The 23,955-nt window shown below is 38.6% G+C and overlaps 1 protein-coding gene across 2 annotated transcripts in view; it reads right to left on the bottom strand.

Moving 5' to 3' along the window:
• Positions 1-21,687, bottom strand: part of tbc1d5 (TBC1 domain family, member 5) — a 28,546-nt gene extending 6,859 nt beyond the window's left edge. For both annotated transcript variants that reach the window (XM_028461374.1, XM_028461375.1), the window contains exons 1-15: positions 21,581-21,687; positions 14,452-14,500; positions 13,322-13,440; positions 11,851-11,908; positions 11,602-11,710; positions 11,315-11,404; positions 10,256-10,330; positions 8,292-8,359; positions 8,098-8,200; positions 7,680-7,768; positions 7,527-7,577; positions 6,767-6,836; positions 2,616-2,788; positions 2,386-2,528; positions 1,645-1,751 (exon numbers count right to left, since the gene is read on the bottom strand). In XM_028461374.1, coding sequence (XP_028317175.1) covers positions 1,645-1,751; positions 2,386-2,528; positions 2,616-2,788; positions 6,767-6,836; positions 7,527-7,577; positions 7,680-7,768; positions 8,098-8,200; positions 8,292-8,359; positions 10,256-10,330; positions 11,315-11,404; positions 11,602-11,710; positions 11,851-11,908; positions 13,322-13,421 — 1,236 coding nt within the window. In that variant the 5' untranslated portion in view covers positions 13,422-13,440; positions 14,452-14,500; positions 21,581-21,687. The remainder of the gene's footprint in view (positions 1-1,644; positions 1,752-2,385; positions 2,529-2,615; positions 2,789-6,766; positions 6,837-7,526; positions 7,578-7,679; positions 7,769-8,097; positions 8,201-8,291; positions 8,360-10,255; positions 10,331-11,314; positions 11,405-11,601; positions 11,711-11,850; positions 11,909-13,321; positions 13,441-14,451; positions 14,501-21,580) is intronic.
• Positions 21,688-23,955: the final 2,268 nt, after the last annotated feature.

Below are 23,955 nucleotides of genomic sequence, written 5' to 3'. Positions count from 1 at the left end.
CTCTGTCTGCATTCCTCAGAAGCATTTATTTCAATCTGCCAATCCTGATTGGCCGGTGAAGTGCGTCCGTCCGCTAGGGGGAGACCCACCTCCAATAAAAGGAGAACGTGGACAGACACGCACCATTCAAACACCTTCTCCTCTCAGCTATCTCGCATTTTTTTGCCAGCTTAACTGTCCACAGGTGGATTCTCTTTCTTCCAGTCGCCGGCAGAACTAGCACCTGCTCTGTACCACAACAGGTCGAGAAGTGGGTGAAATACAGCTCTTATCTTGCTTTGCTTGGTAGGTGCTGTCCTTCACTGCCGAAAGGCAGTAAACCTATGAACCTCAGCTCCGGCTGACGGCTCCTGTTGCTTCGACACACGTTGGTCCCCAGCGGCTCTTCCGCTCTTTCAGAGCTTGTTAGCCCTACGTCACGCTCCTTGCCGCAAGGCCGGTGCGTTTACCTCAGCACACCTCGCCGTCGTCTCGGTCCCACTATGGTATCAGAGCTTCGGACAAAAGCAAAAGCTGCAGTCTCGAAAAAAATCCTACGCTGTCCTCGACGTCTCAGACGGTCCAGCACATGTTGGCCTGCATCCCTGCTAGCACCTGTGCTAGCTACCTCGTGGTAGCGTAAGCAAGCCACCTGCTCTAATGACTGCGTCACTTTTGGGCTCTCTGGTTGCTTACGGTCTGCCTCCGAGAGAGGGCGCCATCGCTCCGTGTATGGCTCCTCTCTCAGTGGGTACACCAGAGCGCTTGACATCTCTCCCTGAGGATAGACAGATGGAGAACCCTCGAGGCTCCGCCTTGGGTGTTACGGACAATATCGTAGAGTTACAGGCTGAAGTTTGCATCTGTCCCTCCCCATTTCGCCGGCGTGAATCACTCTCGAGCCCACGGTCTCGGGAGGGGTTCTACTCCAGGTACTTTCTGGTCCCCAAACGAGGGGGGTACGGGATCCATCCCATCCTGGACCTACGAGCCCTGAACAAGTTCCTCAGGAAATAATTTCCCTGGATCGGTCCCTGCGCTCAGTGCCGTTCACCACGCGTCTTTCACCAGAGAGGGTGAAGACGTTCGGGGCGTGTCTCAGGTTGTTTTGGACCGGCAAATCTTTTCAGTTCAGATTGTGTCTTCGTTTACTCGTGTTGATGGCTTCGGCCATCCGAGTGATCCGCCTTGGTCGCCTTCACATGAGGAATATCCAACTGTGGGTGGCCTCGATCCTGTGCGTCATGGCACACGAAGGGTTTTGGTTACGCCAGAGTGCTGTGCTGCTCACTGATCCACTTCATTTCGTCTCTCAGGGGACATCATGTCCTGTGAGGACAGACAATACCACGGCGGTAGCATACATCAACCCTCAGGGTGAGTTGCGCTCACTGAGAGCGACGCACGTCCTGGGGATCATGAACGTGGGCGCTGAACTATTATCTAGGGGCATGCCGCTTTACGGGGAATGAATGCTGCACCCAGAGGTGGTGCGGCAGCTGTGGGCCCATTACAGACGGGCCGAGGTGGACTTGTTCAATGGGGGGAAAAAAAGCACAGTGCGCAATGTTCTTCTCCCTGCGCAGCATGGATGCTCCCCTCGGCGTAGAATAACCAGTTGCAGAATAAATGATCAGAATAGAATAAATACACATGTCGGCTTACTTTGGGATCTCGTAGAAACAGCGCCTTCTGCAGCAGAGCGTTGATGTCTTTAAGGGAGGGGTAGTGCATCAACAGGCCCAGGCACGTCTGGAAGTTACTGGCAATCACTGAGAGAGAAAAACCACATCATAACTTAAATACATAGTTCCTTCACATTTTGGACTTATTTATACTAGTCCAGTGCCTGTCGGAATGTATGTATTCATATAGTGGGAGGAGCTTAAGAAGAGTTGTCAATTATGGCCAAATGAGTATGTGTTTGAAGATTGGATGTACAAAGAGGTGTACATAGTCTGTAGTGTTATAAAGGGGTATATTTGCAGGTGCAAAGTAAAATATAGCGTGTGCAATTTCCCTGGTTTAATTCTATGGGACATGCACATGATCAATGTGTTTTTTTTTTTTTTTACTTATACTTTATTTTTGTGCATTTCTGTTGTTGTTTTGTGTACTTTTTGTATAAATATTGTCTAGTTTTTTGTTTTAATTTCCTCATTTAGTATATTTTAATTATAAATACCTTATATGTGGTGATATTTTTTTAATTAGAAAGAAAGGACAAATTCTAATATTACAGATTAAGTGCAGCAGAGAAGATATCTACTTAATTCTATTTAAATCAATTTGGACTTCATCGGAGTAAATGAGGCTGGTTAACCTCATTCATTCAATAGCGTGTTTCTGCTAAGTAAAGACAGTGGAGGGCTTTATTGGAGTATTTGGGGGAAAAATGAAGCGTACTAGCATCACGGATATACAGCAGCATGGCCACAAACACGTAGTCCACCAAGTCCAGCGTGATGCTGTCTGCAAACAGCGCGTCCCACACCACTAGCAGATCTTGAAGAGGGAACTCCCGTCCAAACAGCAGACGCACCCACCGGCTAAAAGAAAAGGAAAAAAAAAACAGAGCTTAGGCGCCGACTGCTGATGACGAGCACGAGCACGAGCATGTGACCCTGAATACTGACATGCCATAGATCTGTGGGGCGATTTCCAGTCGGTTGAGATGCATGTGTAGCTCGACGTCGTGTTTTTTGACCAGCAGGTCCTGGATACGGTTGACTTTGGTGACTATAGCGACAGACGGGCCCATATCCTGAGGGCGAGCAAACGGGATGCTGGTCAGCATCTCCTCCTTACCCTGAGTGAGAAAGAACACAAGCAGCTTGTAACTAAACCACCACCAAAAAAAAAAAATAATGAATATTTGTAATAATTGTGAAACCACTTATGGCAGACATCAATTGGTGATGGACACTGATCGATAGAAAACTACTAGTGTTTTACATTTGCCTGCTAGTTTGAAATACCTGACCTAAGCACAAGGGATTTATAACAGTGCTGCATCTAATCCAAACATAACCTTGATGCTAAACAGCACGCCCTAGTGGTCAGTAAAGTAATACAGTATAACTTGTTTTATTTAGCTGTTTTCTAGCAGAGATGCAGCAGATATGTGTGTCGCATTAAAATATCTGACTCAACAGCAATGTGAACTGAAGCAATGCTTGCATTTGCAGGTATGTGATACATAATGACAATTATTCTTTTCTCCATTTTGAATTAGAAAACACCTTCAGAATGAAATAAACCTCAAAGAGAAAACGTTCAGTGATCAGTTTGGTTATCTTTCATCTAAAGCATCTTATTGCTGTGCGTTTGCTACAGGGTTGAAGAACTTGGTCACACTTTACTTGAAGTTTTATAGGCTGTCTGAAATTGAGGATATACTGACACATAAAAAGCTCAGACGCCCATGCAAAAAATATTAAAACCTATATTTTCATTGAGTAGAAAGCCTAACAAGGTAACCAATAGATGGGAAAAAATTTGATGGTAGATATTTATTTTTAGTGTATTTTACAGCTTATATAGGACACATTATCATAACAGATGCTAACAGAAAGCTAACACAAGACGAAAGTTAACTTTTATTTGGTTATTTATTTCAGGCTCAGTAATTGTGATTAATTGTGATTGCCTTTCTGAGGATGAAAAATAATAGAAATGTAATTGTAATTGAAAAAAATGCTGGCCACTGTAATCGCAATTGAATTGTAATTGAACATTGAAGATGTAATTGTAACTGAAAATTATAAATGACCTTTCGCAAAAACTCGCCCACAAACAGTCATTGTCCAATCATACGTCAGAGCAACCGTTACTATGTAAACAAGGTCCGACATGCTCATAGCAGGCACAATGGTGAAGCGGTGTGCTAATGGCTTATGCAGGTCAGATACCAGGTACCCCAAGAGTTTGGCTGGGGGAGTCGTTCTTTCTGTTCCCAAAGACAAAAACACAACTAGAGCGATGTCTACAATGAACTATAAAATTATAAAAATGACTAATGTGTATGTTCAGCAAAATGACAATTAAGCTTGATTTAATTTGATTAAATAAGGTGCTGAAAGATATTACAGTGCCTTCACATAACTATATAATCACGTACCGAGTAAAAAGTGTGTGTGGGGGTATACAGTTATTAGTAATACAGTAATATGATAGTTGCTATCAATATTTCAGTAGACATCCTCCTGAAGCATACAAGTCTCCTAATCTATATTAACAGGCGTTGTTACCACTTAGCAGCGTTAATAGCAGCTATCTTATTAGCCTTGGGTCAGCTGTAGGTTCAGCTAGCTAGCTAATGTAACAGTTTGTTTTATTAAGATCTCCATTAGCTGTGGTAACGCTCTTATGGCTTAAGGAGGATACGAACAATATAAAATAAGAAAACTAACCCGGCAGTGACTTTGGTAAAGTTAGAAATATATTCACAGAGGTCCAGCACTTCAGGAGCATGATTGGTCCTGTATGCTTTGGCTTCAATAGTTGTAATCTCCCCTTCATAGTTTATTTTAATATGTCGAATATATCCCTCCACAGAATCAGAATCAGAATCAACTCTATTGACCAAGAGTGTATGAATACACACGAGGAATTTGTTTTGGTGACCTGTGCTCTCTCAGATAGTGTAACATTAAATAATAACAATCAACTAGAATAAAGAAAAATAAATAAAAAAAGAAGTATAAACATAAATATAAGAGTAGTTAGACTAATATGTGCAAACTAAATAAAAATAACAAGATACTAATAATAGTAATAATAATAATTATAATAACGAAATAAAATAAAAAAAATACAATAATAATAATAAGATAATAGTGCAGTAGTGCATTGATGAGTAGTGCAGGTGAACATTTAAATGAAAATATTATGTCCATGAACATTTCGCAGTGATAGGTTGACCCAGGGTTGTTATGTTTAGTTCCATGGTTATTTCACAGTAACAGGTCTGACACTCTATGACTGTTTAGTGTTGATCACAGTGACAGCCTGGGGGAAGAAACTGTTTTTATGGCGGGTAGTTTTGGCGTACAGTGATCTGTAGCGTCTGCCGGAGGGGAGGAGTTTAAACAGATTGTGTGCAGGGTGTGAGGGGTCTGCAGTGATGCTACCTGCCCGTTTCCTGACCCTGGACAGGTATAAGTCTTGGATGGAGGGCAGATCAACACCAATGATCTTTTCTGCAGTCCTGATTATCCGTTGTAGTCTGTGTCTGTCTAGTTTGGTTGTAGATCCAAACCAGACAGTGATGGAGGTGCACAGAACAGACTGAATGATGGAGGTGTAGAACATGATCAGCAGCTCCTGGGGCAGGTTGAACTTCCTCAGCTGACGCAGGAAGTACATCCTCTGCTGTGCCTTTTTCCTGGTTGTGTCTATGTGGGAGGTCCACTTCAGGTCCTGTGAGATTGTGGATCCCAGGAACCTGAAGGAGTCCACGGTAGCCACTTTGCTATTCAGAATGGTAAGGGGGGTGAGTGGGGGGGGATTTCTCCTGAAGTCCACTGTCATCTCCACAGTCTTGAGCAGGTTCAGTTCCAGATGGTTCTGACTGCACCAGAGAGCCAGCTGTTCCACCTCCCGTCTGAAGGCAGACTCGTCCCCATCCCTGATGAGACCGATGACGGTGGTGTCGTCTGCAAACTTCAGGAGTTTCACAGAGGGGTCCCCTGAGGTGCAGTCATTGGTGTAGAGGGAGAATAGCAGTGGGGAGAGAACACACCCCTGAGGGGCGCCAGTGCTAAGTGACCGGGTGCTAGATGTGATGCTTCCCAGCCTTACTTGCTGCTTCCTGTCAGACAGGAAGTTAGTGATCCACTGACAGGTGGAGGCCGGCACTGTGAGCTGGGTGAGTTTCTGGTGAAGGATGTCCGGGATGATGGTGTTGAACGCAGAGCTGAAATCCACAAACAGGATCCTAGTGTAGGTCCCTGGGGAGTCGAGGTGGTGCAGGATGTAGTTCAGTCCCATGGTCTTGTGATGTCCTTCAGGTGGCTCAATACCAGCCTCTCAAAGGACTTCATGACTACGGACGTCAGGGCAATGGGTCGATAGTCATTGAGTCCTGTGATGGCAGGTTTCTTTGGGACTGGGATGATGCTGGAGCTTTTGAAGCAGGATGGTACTTCACACAGCTCCAGTGATGTGTTGAAGATCCGTGTGAAGATGGGGGCCAGCTGCTCAGCACAGGCTTTCAGGCAGGAGGGAGATACTCCGTCTGGTCCTGGAGCCTTTTTGATCTTTTGTTTCTTGAATAGCTGGCACACATCTCTTTCATTGATTTTCAGGGCAGGTGGGGGGTCAGAGGGTGAGGTAGGGGGGAAGTGGGGGGAGCAGGAAGGGCAGAGTCCAGGTGATGGGCTGATGCTAATGAGCTCGGGGGTGGGTGTGAAAACATATTGTAACCCCCTTTTGCCTGGATCTGGAGGATATCACGCAGGTATTGCTCCAGAAAGAGTCACTAACAGACACGGGTAGACTTCTCCCAGCCATTACAGACAAAACCAACTGAAGAAAATGATGGACATCCCAAAAGTAAATAAGGGGGGCGTCGCTTTTGCGAAAGGTCAACTGACCCCAACCAGGATAACCTATAAAACTTCAAATAAAGTGTAACCAAGAACTTCAAAGGCTGTTACCATGGGAACCAACAATGTCATCAAATGAAGCTAAACCCTAAAATAATGATAATACAATGTCTTGTCTTCTAGACTGAGCATTTAAGCCACATATTGTAAAGACGCAGAATGAAAGCAGTCGCACCGACCTTCCTCACTTCCCTCTCATAGCTGGAGAACCACGGCTCTGCGGTCTCCATCAGCTGGGAGAACATGGCACTGTAGAGGGAAGTGTGTGAGGAGAACACACGCAAACAGTTACCACCATAGACATGAGTATTAAGCATTAGGAGTGTGACAATACGGCAATATATCATGATATTTTTTCGCACGATCGATTATCGATATGCTTGCGCTAAGTATCACTGTTTTCTTTGTTACATTTTTTTTTTTTTTTGGATTTAAGATTTATTTTATTATTTTCAAAACCTTTTCTGCTTTTTCACTAAAATGTGCAGTGAGGTCTTCACAGAAATTTTGTCACTGTTTGTTGAAGGAACCAATATATTGTTTACTGGAATATTCCACGATAATGGTGTCACTGGCAAGAAAGACCCTATGCTTTGTTTACAGAAAGCACTATTGGAGATACTTATTCGTTTACATTGGTATGTTGACACTTATTTACAGAAATATTGGACTAAAATAGTGTCACTGTTCATAGGACACTTTTTCAATTTATTGTCTTTCAGAAATATAAAATAAAAATTGTATTTTTTCACTTAAACTTTTTTTCTTATGTCATGTCAGATTATCGTAGATTGATTTCTGACCAATATATCGATAATCGCAGTATTGTCATATCGTGAGATAATCGTTATCGTGAGCTTTGTATAGCGTATCGTATCGTGAGGTACCCTGAGGTTCCCACCCCTACTAAACATGTCAAAGTGATACTTGTATACTCACTAAGCATCGTGCTCAAGGTAAACTGGGTTCAGCAGACACTTCATCTCCTCACTGTGGAGAGTAAAAACATCTCAGAGTTCAACTTTGTCTAAAGAAGTGTACGATGTGACACTGGTGTTGAAGCATGAAGTAACTAAACCAGTTGAAACTGACCTGGGACTGGCCGTTTCACTGGCATGCTGGAAGGCTTGATGGTCACGGTGCAGAACATAGACTAATGGAGCCAACAGCTCGTGCATCCCCTACAGACAGGAAACAATGATGAGTGCAGCACATTAAAGAGCAGGCCATTGGTGGGCGCTCCATTCTTTAACAGTGATGCACGAGGTTTCTAATCAGCGACGACAGCTGCAATTTAGATATGGTTAGCCACTGCCCAGCAGTATGTCACTTCCACTTTGCAGAAATGATGCTGTAGCAGTCATCTATTTACCCACTGGCCCCTGCTACAGCCACTGGTGTGGAAGTGGTGACTAAGGGATTTTGTGTTTTTGTCTCTTTTACACTGAAACATTACGGCTCTTATTCTGAAATTGTCTAAATGTATAGGCAGTGCAATATGAGGCCACACCTGTTTATACAGCAACTGTTCATTTTCTCTGGCATAACAGAAGAGTATGTCCGTCAGCTTGGTCCTCACATCCTCATCCTGGAAGTAGCGAATCTCAGGGAATCTTGTGTGATAGAAAAATACGAGATCAAAAAGTAGAAAAATAAAAGATCTTTGATCAATTTCATTCACGATGATAAATAAATAGTTCTTACGTTCTTAGCACGTCCTGTTTAATCAACCCTTTCAGCTCTTTATCCTGGAAGAATTTGTTCCACAAGCTCTGGAAAGCATGAGAAGGAGGACAAACTATGGATTAAAAAATTATCCAATAAATAATCTCTCTATTGGAAAAAAAAAAAAAAAAAATCAAATGGCACAACATGGGAGATTTTTCTGTAACTTTTGAAATTTTTTTTGTATAAAAACATTTACTGTTGACGTCTGTCAGGTAAAGTTCTTTAGTGCTCCGTAGATTAATGCAGAGATTGAATTGAAACGTGTATTTGTAGCAACAAATGTTTGCAGATTATCAATTTTCAAAAACTCCACACACCAATAAACAAACAAATCTCAATTTTAGAATGTTTTCATTTAACCCTTTTTTTCCTTTTTAAAGGCATTTATTAGAGCACTCTAGAAAAAATACCATTATTCTAATTTGTGTTTAATTTAAATAAGCCACACTTCATACACAAGGCATATTAATGAATGTGCGTTAGTTTTTATTTAAAAAATATTAAATAATTTATCATAGAATTCAATTAAGATCCTCCATTCACTATTAAACTACATCAGGCTGAGCAACCTTCGACATCAAAGAGAACCGACTCATTCCCTCCACCCAAACTACAGGAAAGCCACAGATTAACCCCCATTAACAACAAGGCAGTAGATTACAGGCTTTTAATAGATCATTTAAAAAGACGTTACACATTACGACAAAGGCAGGCCACTGTTATCAAAGCAGGAGCCACAAAAATGACTGTTTTGAACATTAAATCAGGAACGACGAAAGGTTTTTGTGAATTTTTATTGTTGTCGTTTTGTGTGTAACCAGTCATTTTATGTAGTTTTGTACATTTGTGTAATTTCATCGTCGTCTTCTGTGTTTTCGGACTAACTGAGTATTTTTTATCGTCCTTTTATGCATTATTTTATTGTTGTTGTAATTTTGTACTTTTTTGTTATTATTTTGTATATTTTTGCGTCACAATACTATCAATAAACACCACAATATATAGACAACACGTAGAATTTGCTGCGCTTGTCGGTGGTCATTTTATATAGTTTACAATTGTTTGGTTGAGTTCTTGTGATGCACAACGTTGTTTAGAAAGAACAATCTTTAAACCCACTATAACATTTGCATCATATTGGCCAGTTGGTCACAGAGCTCAAATATGAGAAATACACCTCTGTACATTGTTTGGTTATCATTTTTTTTTTTACAGGCACATTAAAGGGGACACATTTACAAACAGTTTACACATGTTAAAAAAAAATATTTATTACACAAAATTAGAAGCTGAAGTGCTAACAAAACCCACAGAGGATTGTTCTGTGAACTGTGCAAATCAGCACATGCTGTCTATTTACACTGTATGGCAACACTTTTTGCCTAAGTGCAAAAACTAAAAAAAAATGTTAACTAGGATTTAAAGAGAGGGGCCAATCAATGCAGCATGTCATCAATGGCTTTGGATGTAATGGTGAGAAAATGGCGAGAAGGTTTATTGCATCGAGTCAAAGAAGAATGTTATTCTTGCTCCTCATTCAATCATAACAAAACGATCAAAATTACACCATGTGCCTGGCGCAAACTGCATGTCTATTTACATACGTGTCATATTGTATTAGCACTGTTTTCTGTTATGCATGGTATATTATTTATCGTTCTTCCTCCTGCTCCTCACTGCTCTGCCAGGTTGCAGGTTATAGATCACTGCACCACACAAGCTGTTAAGACTGCAAACGCCATTGAAGTCTTTACATAGAATTTATTTAAATCACTACTGTTGCAGGTGCACTGATAGATTAGATACACAATTTCATGATCTGGTACCGACTGAGCACCAAATTGTATGTTGCCCCCCCCCCCATGCAAGAATTAGAAAATACAGTAATAATAAGGATAATTTCCTGCAGTTTTGAGATACAAACTTAAAGGGAAACTCACCCCCTCATCCTGGGACAGTGGGTTGTTGACCATGAGGTCCTGCTGACCCGCAGCCTTACGAGGGTTTGTGATGTGCTGCCACAGATGAAAAAATAAAAATCAATTCAGAAAAAAAATTATGTATTCCAGGAAGTACTGATTTCAGCTCAACAATCGCAAGGCTGTACGGACAGGTTATGTTTTGGTCATTGTATTTTTCAAAAAGAACATTAAAAAAACAGAAAATGCATGGTTTTTGATTGTTATTTTAAAACTCCAAAATTAAGAATGGGAAAAAAAGGCCTCTCTTTATAAGGGTCAAATTAAATACAACTTTAAAAACAAGTTAATTTTCAATTTCTGTTTCTAAAAAACAAAACAAAAGAAAATGTCAGAAAACATTTTTTTCATATTGTGTGTTCAGAAGTTGCCATTTTCAAAGTAAGAGCGTGTCTGAGGACGGTGCTGCGTAACAGAAGTTGCTGGACATGGATCTGTAACGTTGTTTTTCAAAACAATAAAAGACTGTTTCAGACAGGAGACTTGATTGCAGAAAATACATTTATACCCCTACTTTGCAAATATCTCTGCATGCATATTACAACAGATGACCAGCCTTGTTTTGCCAGGTCAATAAAATATAAATCACGTCAGAGTAAAGTTCCAAAGACATTTTATCCTGGGCTAGAGAAACCACAGCTTGAAGTTATTTTGCTGCTCTTCACAGAAACACGGCACCATCCTCGTATGCGCTCTTACTTTGAAACTATTGTGCAACTTCCGGTAGCACAATTTGAAAATACTTCGTGTTTTTTTTTTTTTTTTTTAATTTTGTTTGTCATTTTTTTGCTTTTTTAGAACCAGAAAATGAACATTTTGTAATGAACTTTTGAATTTTAAAATGAAAATCAAATAATTACTAATTTTCCTTTTCTGAACAGAAAATCCAACGACCAAAGTTTTCAGGGAATCTGTATAATGTAATACTTAAAAAAAAGAAAATAATTCTCGCCATTTGATGATCAACAAAGAAAACAGTCAAAGCTCCTTGATGTGGTGTCCATGGAGAGGCGCTCTTACCGTCTCTTTGATCTTTTCATATTGAGCCCTGAACTCTTTGGTCGTGTTGATCCACTGCCCCTTGTCTTCAGGCAGAGCTCCCAGATACAGCTGCAAACACACACACACACGCACACGCACGCACACACAGGTGACCTCATGGTATCGCCACAGCCATCTTTTACAAGCCACAAACATGCAAAGACTTAGAAATGAAAGCTGCCAAGTGCCTCTTTCCTGCAGCTCTAAACCTGCCAAAGCCTCTTTAATCAAACTCTGTGGAAGTGCAGGATTCTTTTGGCAGTTACCTTCCAGCATACGCTCCGAAAGCGGCTGTTCCTCAGCCGGCCGTTGATGCCTTCCTGCCGGATCCGGGCCAGGTAATTACTGTTGAGGAACAAGTCGTCCCATTCTTTCCTGCAAGGGGGGGGGGGGCGTAGGCAGAGGATGAGGAGATTCATGAGCTTCTTAACCCAAATCGTGCTCGATGCTTCATCCAACGTGTTATCCAGTGCTTGGACTGGGCCAGGAGTTCAGAACAAAGGAAAGTAACTCACCTATATGACTGGAAGGGGGACTCAGACTGTGAATATAGGCTGCTGTCAAGTGATCCTCCTGTTTAAACACAACCACAAGTGAGAATGGAAAGCGCATATAATGGAAAAAGCATATTTAAATCAACCAATCATTGCTCTGTATTAAGTAGACACATCTGGTCAGGGTTGTGGTCAATTATTATTGTAACGGTGTAATTGATAATTAATTACAATATCTGTCGTAAAAACATGTTTTTAATTTTGTTTTGTTTTTAAACAGAAATAAAAGCATTCATTTAAAAAAAAAAAAAAAAAAAAAAACATTCATTCATATACATAAATGTTGCCGTTTTATGTGTAATTGGATTGTAATTGAGTTCGGACTAATTGACTTTGTAATTGGTACAGAAATTATACAAAAACTGTCATTTACACTTAATTAAACACAAACCTGGGGAACCACGTCACAGTTCTATGGCTTACACATGCATAACTAATAATTATTCAAATATTTTCCAGATCAAGTTTACATAAATACACCATTAATTATTTTTATTATTATCAAATGACTTTGACAAGCGAATTGGACAGATAAAATCAATTAAGTGCTGCAACACCTCAGACCATGAAATCAAAAAATAAATAGTGAAACATTTACACTTCATACTTTTCAGAATAAAAATTAAATGTAAAATGGATTTAATGAACTATTGACATTTCATTAATTATGTGCACATTTTATTAATTATTGACACTTTAAATTAATTAATGAACAGTATATTTATTATTTAGGAGATGCTCACAGAAAGCTAATTTTGATTAATTGAATTTGAACTTTAGTAATTGAGAATGTAATTGTCATTGAACATGGACAATTAAAGACGGAATTTTAATTGAAAAATGTAATTGACTCCAACCCTGTCATCAGCTGAGCAGAATGAACCCAGAACAGAGAAAGTGATGATAAAAAGTCCATCACTTCACTCCTCCTCCTCCTTCTTATTGACAGTAATAAGTTTCATTTGCCCTCAAGTGAACAAGCATTAAAGTCAGAAGTCTGTCCATCAACATTAGTGACAGGAGTGGATCAGTCCACTGGGACACTCAGGATGAATATTCATCACTTCCACAACATGGCAACCCACACCCCCCCTTCACTCACACGCATATGCAAACACGTAAACACCCTCAGCCCAGAGGGGGTGGAGGATGGTGGTGGGTGGGGGTGGGGGGTGGGGGGCTGCCACGGTTGTGACGCAAACTGAACTCAGCCAAGTTTGTCTTTATACCTCTATCATTATCATCGTTTGCTTCAAATAGAAGAAATATTAACATCCGCTGGGATTTTTTAGCAAAACTTTCCATCAAGGTGAAGACAATTCTGATCTTTAAAATATGAATCTCGTGTCCTACAGCTTAGGATACACATTAAAAGATGGCGCTAACAGCCTCAGACAGATCAACGCTTTGAAGCGACTGAAAGCCGACGTACGGCTACGGTTCTTGTTGAAGTTGAGGAGCGGGTCGAAGCCGGTCTCCTGCTGCTCGTCAGTCTGCAGTGGGTGGCGAGTCTCAAAATTGGGGTGCTGCATGACCGTGTCCCAGCTGGATCTGTAAAACAGAACCATAAGAAAGAAAAGTGTGAGGAAAAAAAATAAATAAATACTACAGCACTGTTCTGTACTTGGTTTATGATATGTGACTATTATAGGATGAACAGAGAATAGACATAAATCAAAAAACACCTTCTCTGCCCCTTTATGCAACACCTGGAGACATTTCATCATTAACCATTCCCAATCCCTACCATTCATGCTTATGTCATTAACCAATGCAAAAAAAGTAATTCTTTTAAACTGGAAAGATCAAACTAAAATATCTATAAACCACTGGTTAGGCTTACTCACAGACCACCTAAATCTTGAAAGCTAACAGAACAATAGCCCATCATTTAACAAAAAAAAACCTGATCCCCCTTTTTACAAAACCTCCGAGAATGATTCCTTTATATTCCTAAACTTGGTAATGGTGAATACTGTATATGTACTGAAATGTGTAATGATCATGATGTATAGAAATTAGGAATGTCCCGATGCAACTTTTTCATTTCCAATATGATACCGATATTGCAGCCTTGCGTATCGGCCGATACCGATATTGATCCGATATCAGCATGAATAATAATTATTATTTTGTAGTGTGGAATGTTAGAAAAGTCTTGATCAAGTGATGTCACTCAAACAGAGGACAATAGTCAGCAACAGTAGGGATGAGAAAAACTGACCCATTTATTATTAACCAATTGATACATGAATTTTAACCTTCAACATAATATCACTATTACTATCTATTATTTAGTTTTTACATGTATTCCATACAATAAAAAAGTGAACCTGTCTTAAACCTTTGATCACCGTCCTGGCGGTGAAGCCATAGATTCCCTTCAGAGTCACAAACATCTGTTGACAATCATCTTCTTTGTTGTATATTCATGTTGAGATATGTTATGCTGAGACTGATGCTCCCCAAAGTATCTCATGCATTCAAAACTGTGTCTTCTGTGATCAGTGACGCTTCTTTGTTTCTGGCGTGCAAACACGAGCGATAGTTCTCTGTACTTACTGCCACAGCTCGGTAACACTCCTCCTTCAGGACTGAGAAGAGACGGTTTCTAAATGATAAGGAGAAATGTAAATATGGTTAGGCCACACATGTCATTTAGCTATAGGAGTGAAATGCTGATTAATAAATTACAGTCAACCTAGTGGACTTTTTTTTAATCTACAGCTGATGGTGGAAAATACAAATCTAATTTTAATCATTTAAAGAGTGCTCAGATTCACCATGAAAAATATCACTTTATAATGGTTTGAATACAGTGATATACATTATTTATATATACAGTGATATATATCCTCACTCAAACAAAAACTGCAGTTTAATATATAACATACATTATACTTTATGTAAAGCTACATACACAAAATGTATTCTCTGCATTTAACCTCTCCCTGAGGAGCAGTGGGCAGCAACGAAGTAGGACACAGGGAGCAGTTCCATTTTTAGTACCCATTACATTGCCTCGTATCACCTTTGCTTTGATCCGACGTGTTTGTGACACAATGCGACGCAGCGGTTTGACAAAACAAATGATTAGCACTTTAAATGCACTATCCCTGTAGTTAATAGAGATGAGGAGGAGAAGAAAGTGACATAGCAGCTTAACACTCCAGTGAGTGTTTGAAGCAGATGAATTACTCTGCTGCTGCTGCTGCTAAATAAACACATAGCCTAAAGCGCTGAGACGGACTCACAATCATGTGTTTTACTGTAACGTGCAGTTGCTTGGCTGAAAACAATAAAAACAGTGTGTATAGCAAAAAGAAAATAGCTTTGGTGATCACTGATCTCCCTCGCAAGAGTGAGGCATGAAGTCAGGCATATAGACACGCCTACTCATGCATATGTATAAGTAGGCCCCAAAACAGCCTGTTTTTAGAACTGCTCAGAAAGTGACTTTTCAGAGGCTAAAACTCTGGAAAAAAGGCGAGTTTGGGAAAATAAACCTAAAATAATATGTTGCTGGGGTTCTTAGAACAAATGGCGATGGGTGAAAAATAGCATAACATGTCCCCTTTAATTTACAGGGCTGGTGATGGTCACAGTTATGCAATAAAATAAATGCATTTATTTAATTGCAATAAGAACACATGCATTGCTGTCACAAAAAAGATCGCACTACATGTAGTTAGGGGTGTATGTTGCCTGGCATCTGGTGATACGATTCATATCCCGATCCATAGGTCACAATACAATACGATATATCCCGATATTAAAGTATGAGGCAATTATTGCGATTTTTTTTTTTTTAATATATGACTTAAGAAACAACTCATCTGTAAATTTGTACACCATGAGAACTTTATGTCTGAAATATATTTTATTGGCTTTTTTTACACTCAAAACAGTGGCTTTAACATGCCATGTGCCAACAACTTAAAAACACAAGCTGGTCAACATACCCAGGTTTCAGAGCACTTCTTTGTGCAGTTACAAAGTCACCTGCAGTGGAAAAGACTTTCTGGTTAAATAAAGGTTAAATGATATCGCGATAATATCACAAATGCAATTAATCGTTCAACCTTAGGATGAAATGGTGTTGATTAATTCTTGTCCAACTATTGACATTTTAGTCAAAGTATTTTAACGTTAATGTTATGAGTGACTGCCCTTCATGAATTGAAACATGGCCATTACAATTGAATTTTTTATGTTTTTGTGGCTTATTTCGTCACAAACCACCACTCGTAGCCCCGCCCCGCCCATAAAAACTTGCACACTTCAACTCTAATATGTGGCACATTGGTTGGAATGAGAGAATTGTGAGTATTGAGTAAAGTAGTTAGCATAGCATTGATTGATCTTTAGAGATTTTAGAAAAAAAACTGTCAATCTGCTTTTAAAAGGCATTGGATTGAAAAGAAAAGAGTCAGAACAAGTTAAGGAAACCATGGAGTTCTGCATTAATCTGTAAAAAAAAAAAAAAACATACTGTACATCAGTGGCAACAGTTACTCACAGTAGAAACAGGGGATTCCTGAAAATAATAACGTGTCTCCCGATCACACTGCGTTCTTTTCTATCCTTCTGTTAAACTTGCAAGGGGCCTTTGCTTGCTCTACAGTATGTCTTTTGTGCATGTGTGTGTGTGTATCTGACTGTAAAAGCTTTGTGTGTGTGGGGAAACATGGCGTGGACCGGCAGCGCCAGGCCGCGTGGTGTTTGTGCCATCTCGCCTAAAGCCAATTTCATTACGTCCTCTCCAATGTGAACGTAGAGCAACGTCCAAACGTCACGACATAATGATCAAGGTAAATTAGATGCTGCATTATTTAATCCCCAGCACCTGGAGACGCCTCAATAATTCAAAGCACAAATATTTCATGAAATAACCCAATCAATACATAATGAAAATTGTAAATAAATGAACAGACAAAATAACTGAGAGTCCATCTGTTCTGGGGGCAAGGGGAGGGGGGGGGACACCAGGGATTTTAGCTCAAATAAATTCTACACACAAACGGTCGTCGCTTCAAGCTAAGCTTATATATTATTTTACAGTATATAATATTATATGTTAACGTTACTTTAAGCTGTTTTTATAGTGAAATCAAACATCCCGAGGTCCTGCGTGAGACTTTGGCAAAGACAACATTTCTTTTGAACTTTCTTGGAAACGCATTCAGTCTAAGATCAAAAGACTTAAACGCATCATCACGCTCAATAAAGAGACAGCGCTTTAATACTGCAGAAATCCTAAACTCAACCAACCTTTTGATGGTGTTTTTGTTTAAGTTGCGTGGACACATCGCTGAGTGAAAAAGAACACGAGGAGCTGATATAGAAGCTTCATTAATAATAGTTTAAAGCAGTGATTCCCACCCTGAGGGGATGCACGCACATTGCAACGTGCCTTGGCACAAGTCAGAGTAGGAACTGTCGCCCCCTGCGGTCACATCTGTTTTTATTCTCTTTCGGTAAACAAACGAGGTTTACATCGGCATCTTTAACGTAATATCAAAGCGCAACCATTGGCCAAAAAAAAGCTGCTAAATGATCTAAAAAGCAGGCTGACTGCTTCACTCCAATAGCAAACAATGAGCTGTTTACAGAAAGTGGGGCCGTGTGACCTCATCAATCACGTGATTTTAAGATGGCGGAACATAAAAAAAAAAAAAAAAAAAGATGGCGGAACATAGGCTTTTTTAAAAATGCAATTAAATGAGTGTGGTTGTATTAGGGGTGTTCAATAAAATTGATTTGGTGATATATTACAATATTACGTCGCGCGATTCTGGAATCGATTCTAAATGCATACATATCAATTTAATTTAAAAAAAAAAAAAAAAAAAAAAAAATCTGCTGTATTTGTTTTTATCTTTATTTAACCAGGAAAGCAGGAGACATTGTAACGGCACAAATAAGTGCACTGAAACCTGGGCATGTTGACAGCTTGTTTTTTTTTTTTTTTTTTATAAAATCTAAAAAGAAAGTACTAACTTTCTGCATTTATTTGTTGTTCTAGGCATATACCTCAGTTAAGTTGCGCTAAAGTCCAAGTTGGTTTAAAAGCCACAGGCAGATTATATATATGTTAAAGAAATCGCAGTAATCACCTTATACTTTAATATTGGCATATACCGTATCGTATCAAGACCTATGTATCGGGATACGAATCGTATCACCAGATGCCAGGCAATACACAACCCTAGGTTGCATAATAATGCATTTTGTTAAGCACAGATCTTCTAATAAGTACATTTCAAAGATTTGAGGACACATTTGTAAAAACAGTGCATTTAAAAGCTCTGAACCCCTGCCTGACATGATAGGTTCTCTCCACCATTACTTTGCAGTCAATCCGTGTAGGCAGTATCTGCATTGCATTTCTTAGTGTGTGCATAAATGAAATAAATAACATTTATAGCATACATTTAGGCATTAAACTATTTAGTTAGATATTGGGTGATTTTTTTATTCATTTTTAATCATGGCAGAGTTGGTCCTGCATACAAAAATACACAAAATTACAACAAAAAAGTGCCAAAAAAAATTATATGACTATATATTTCTAATTATACGCTTTTTTGTTTCTATATTTAAAAAAAAGGGAGAATACAATCAGGAGCAATCACATACACATTGGTATACATTTAAGTGTTTGAAATTGTTTACCATAAATGTTAACCTTGAGTGTTTCAATATTAATACATACAACAGTATTATGCATACAAATGTTTGTAATATTGTACTGCTCCTAATGTAAATATTCTGTGCAAAATTAATAAAAATACAGAATGAAAAAAATGCACAAAATGAAGGGAAAAAAATGGTAACAAAATGGAAAAAAACACACAAAAAGGCAATAAAACTACACATGATGACAATAAATTTGCACAATATCAAAAAGACACAAAAATACTCAACACATTATACTGCAATTAAAAAAATAGACAAAATGACTCTAAAAACAGATATTACAGAAAAACACACTGACAACAAAAATATTAAAACAAAAAAAGAAAAAGAATATACAAAAATTAAAGGGAAAAAAATACAAAAGACCACAAAGTGACAAAACCTTGTTCTTTCCTGTATTAATGCTCAGATTAATCATTTATTCTAGATGCTGACATGAATGTTGATAATGTGGCCCTCAGATCAGACAATCACAATTCTTGTGGCCCCCACTGTGTTGAAAGATGCTAACAATTGTACAAAATCAATCATCTCATAGTCTAAAATTAACCGTCCTTTGTCAAGATAGACCAAATACAGTAATATCATTTAATTGTAATTCATTTTCTAGTGTAGTTGTGCACTGTAGTTGAGTTGAAACGAAACGGCTTCACTAAACAAGCTCACATGCCTGTGCTTGTGCAAACAGCGAGAGCTCGGGAGCCTTTACAGTCACATGCTTAGCTAGAGGCCGAGAAAACGCCTGAAACCTCAACCTTGGCAAAACACTTGAAACTTGCTGCGTCCTGGGAGATTTGGTTAGCAGAAACTTGGCAGGCGTCTATTAGAAATACAGCGGCAGTTTGGAACCTGTGCACATCTGCAGTGTCACAAGATCGGATAGAGGTGGTGTGGAGGGTGGAGGTGGGGGCATTTTAATATAATCACAAATTAATTTTTAATGCACTCGTCTCTATCACCTCAGCAAAGTAACACAAAAACAACAGTGGAAATGTAGCTTTGTTCTGTCACAGTTAAATAATGTAACTGTGACCCTCTCAGGACTTCACAGTCAGGTCTGATTTACAGGAGGCTGAAATATAGAAGGAAATGTCTCCTAGTACGTAATACATATCTATATATACCGGCAGTCTATCCGTATGAAAGATAGCGTTGCCGGACCTTTTCTACGTAAGCGTAATGTGCCTGTGTTTTCACCGTCCCAGGATGGCCAAGTGGTCTAAGGCGTTTGAATCAAGGATTCTTCCTTCTGCTGCTGTGGGCTTGAATCCCGCTTTTGACATATATATTTTTTCATTTGAACATATTCAACATGTCAAATTCCACCTTTAAAAATACATACAAAAAAAAAAAAGACATTTTATGGTATTTCCTGGGTTAGGGCTAAAATCAAAGGGTTAGCGGGATAGCTAAAAATAAAATATGAGCTAAAATAAAACTGACGAAACTTTAAGTCACGTGGTGCACCTATCACGTGATCTAAACTGGCCAATGAGGGGCTCTGCGTACGGATAAACTGGCGGTGTCGTGTACTGGGTTCGCATCGTACTGAGATTGTATATGCGCATATATGCGTGCTACCGGAAAATTAATTTTTGCTTACAAAATAATTCATTTTTGTTTTCAAAGTGAAAGGACGTGTTTTATTTGTTTATTGGATTATGCTAGGGTTAGGTTTATAATCTCAATACGGAGGGAAACGGAGTTTACCGCCGTACTTTGATTCTAACCCTAACCCTAACATATTCAAATAAGTAAATAATAAAAGAAAAAATATTATGTTTTTTTAGCACAAAAAAATAAAAAATAAAAATAATTTTTCGTTAGTGCGCATGCACAGATACAATCTCAGTACGACGTGAACTCAGACCATGACACCGGTCTAGTGACAGATTACGTAATGATAGCCACTACCAATACAGAAAGTCTTGCAAATGTGGTTGACAGGAACATGTTTCATGGTCATTTTTTTAAAATAAACTATGTTGTAAAAGCATAAACCTTGCCATTACAGTTACAGAACAGAAAAAAAGCTGTATAACACTGTTAAAGCAGGTAGTGCTGGATGTTACGACACGCCAGTGGTGCCCCTGAACTCCTCACCAGATCTGTCTTTAGCAAACCAAAACCTTTAACCAAACCAAAGATAAACGGACTGCAGCTGAACAAATCACACTTTAAACAATGGTAACCAGTTTCACTAACTATCAGGCGGCACTGGCAGTATTTTTACTTTTAAAGTGAAATGAACACGGTACAATTTGATATTAGTGTCAACGAACGTAATCAGAGCACTGAAGCGGTTAGCAACACCTAGCATGAACCCTCTGACAAGTTATATCAACTACCAAACTGTTTAAATACAGAGGCAAAAAAGGGGGAATGGAATTGGTAGATGAGACTGACAACAAGAACAAATGCTAATATGTTTGCTACAGCTGGTGTTACGATTTAACTGGTGCCCGGTTTATCTGGTCATCCTTCGCGGTCGCGTTTCCTGGAGACGGAAGCGATTTAAACCAGAAACGAGGGCTCATCTATGCTATTTTTTTTTACATTTTACTGTTAAAACTATGTCGTGGGGATATCTTGAATAATTGTTTGGCTTTTCTAATTATAATTATTCAAATTTGCAACCACTTTCACCTTTCAACCTGACATTGTTTGAGTAATGGTCGCGTTAATCTCAACCATTTGTCAGAAAGCTAAACAATATGTCCAAAATAAAAAATAAAAAAACTGTTTCCAATGATAGTTAATCGACATTTTCCGGTTTTAATGGTTGCAGACAGCAAGGCGGAAGCAGTCACTCACCAATTAGCATGGTTACCAGTTAAAGCGTTGCACCTGCTTCGGCCTGTGTCTCACTTCCGACACATTACCGTTCCTATTGTAGGAAGTTAGCGCTCGACTTTGAACAACATGTCGCTCCTTTACACAAACAGAATAGTAGGAGCAGGACGAGCACTGCTCTCGGCTGGTGGTGACATACCTGGCCCGGATCACGCAGGGTTCCTCATCCTGATCCTGATCACACTCTGTGCGCTGATTTGTAAACAGTAGCAGGTCAGGCGGATGTGCAGTGAGAGATCACCTGACTGGTCATGTGACCTAGATTCACAACGCGCTGTTCCCTGCCGATGATTAGACTGGTAAATTAAATAAATTATATTAATTTCAATTGTAATGTAAATTCAATTTGGAAAAAGCTATAGTGGAAAACTAATTAAGATATTTTTTTCTATTCTGATAAAAAAAAAAATGAAATTTAAAAAATAAAATAAAATAAACATTCAATTGGTAAATCCAGTGCAATTGACATACTGTAGATCCATTCAATGATCTATCTCCAAGTGGTTAAATCTTATATCCAGTATTCATATCGCTGCACTCATTTTAATTAATAATATGCAATCACTTGGTTTTCTTTGTAGCACAATTAATTTTAAGAGGACTGTTAGACAGTCTTGGTGTTAAATACTATGCATGTCTTTATTATTCAATCAAAAAAAAAAAAAGTATTTTCAAACAAAAACATTCCACTCCAATCAAAAAACACATTTTCAATCAATATTAAAAAAAATGTTTAAATGCATTATTGATGCAACAATAATATTAATTAATATTAGGCTATTTTTATTATTATTAATAAATCCAAAATCTGTGTGGATGGTTTGTGTAGGACAGTCTGAAGATGTGCAGTAGCAATTGACATTCAGTTGGTGTTAATTGAGCAAAAATTGTGCGAGGTGATAGGTGTCAAACATTGTACAACTTAAAAAAAAAAAAGAGACTGATGGACTTCATAATTTGCATATAATTTAAATGTAAAAAAGTTTCTTCTGTATTGGGGCTACGTTTTAGTGGAAGTTGCAAATCAGTAGCACATGTGGTTGATTTGTTATGAATTGATTTTATTGTTTGTTTTATATTTAGAAAGTATGAGTTGTTAATGGTATGGGGTAAAACTGGGCTGGTGGCATTTGGATTCAGAGCAAACTAGAATAATATAAAAAGAGGTTATGAAAAGATGCAAACATGAAACCGCAGAACAGACATTATGTATAAAAAATATAGGTGAGGAGGATTTAAATAACATTGGTCCTGATTAAAATGTGTATATTGGTAGTTGTGTCTGAGTGTGTGGTGTTAAGGGGTTAACAACACAAAGCAGGAATAACAGACATCATTGCTGTTATAATCATCATCAGAAGCACACCATTTGGAGAGCACCATTATCATCATTATTACGGCTAATATTGATGATGATGAGGGCGTTCATGGCCTCTCATTTGCCCTGATTGTGATAATGTCATGGAAACAGATGACAGAAGAGAGCATATTTTTTTTTTTTTTATTAAATTACTCCAAGGAGCTATTCTGATCATGGGAGAGTTGAACATTGCACTAAATAAAGGGGTGGAAATGTGAAGCATCCAGAGGTGTCAGGGCTGAGAGAAGGAGAAAAGAAGAAGAAGCTGAAACACACAATCAGCCATGCAGGGATCGGCTTGTATAGCCTGACGTTATACACTGTAGAATATTGTATGATGGAATGAAAGAATGAATCAACTTCAACACGGACACAGTTATGTAAGAATAGATCATCAATGCTAAGTCTTTAACACCAGTTCCGACTGTGATCATCACCATTAATCAAACCATTAATAGAACTTTTACAGCAGGCCTAAAATAGTAAGCTGACAAATGACCTTCTTCTCTACTTTCTTCTTCTTGAAAGTGATGCATTTCCTAAACTCTCTGAATATCCAGTTCTCTTTTTCCAAACACATCTGTACTAAGTATTTCCCCAAAACCCTCATATATTTACAATAATGGTTTAATGCTATATTTACAAATACTTTTCAGTATTTAATTAAAAAGAAGCTACAGGGTTCTATAAACCTTGATTGTTATTATATACATTTATTTATTGTGTAAAAAGTGGAATCAGACGGCCGAATGATTGTAAGAAAAAAGTAAGGATAGCAGCAGGATGACAGATGAATGATCTGATTACATTAGAGCAGGCATGGGCAACTGGCAGCCTGGGGGCCAAATGTGTCCCTTGGACTAAATTTGTGCAGCCCTTAAAGTGAAAGCACAAAAAAATGAGTCCATATAAACATACAAAACAAACACAAAAGATGACAACAAAAATGCACCAAAAAAAAAAAAAAAACACACACACAAAATGAGAACAAAAATACACTAAAATAATGAAAATAACACAAGAAGAAAGCAATAATACCACAATAAAACAAAAAATATACAAAACAAAATGAGAACAGAAATACACAAAATTACAATAAATCTTGAAAACGGCAACCAATATACACAAAATGACGGAAAACACAAAAAAAACAC

This window comes from Gouania willdenowi, chromosome 11 (genome assembly GCF_900634775.1).
Source record: "Gouania willdenowi chromosome 11, fGouWil2.1, whole genome shotgun sequence".
In the NCBI taxonomy this organism is placed as follows: Eukaryota; Metazoa; Chordata; class Actinopteri; order Blenniiformes; family Gobiesocidae; genus Gouania; species Gouania willdenowi.
Note: the sequence above shows the minus strand (reverse complement) of the source record. Positions and strands in the feature narration are given on the sequence as shown.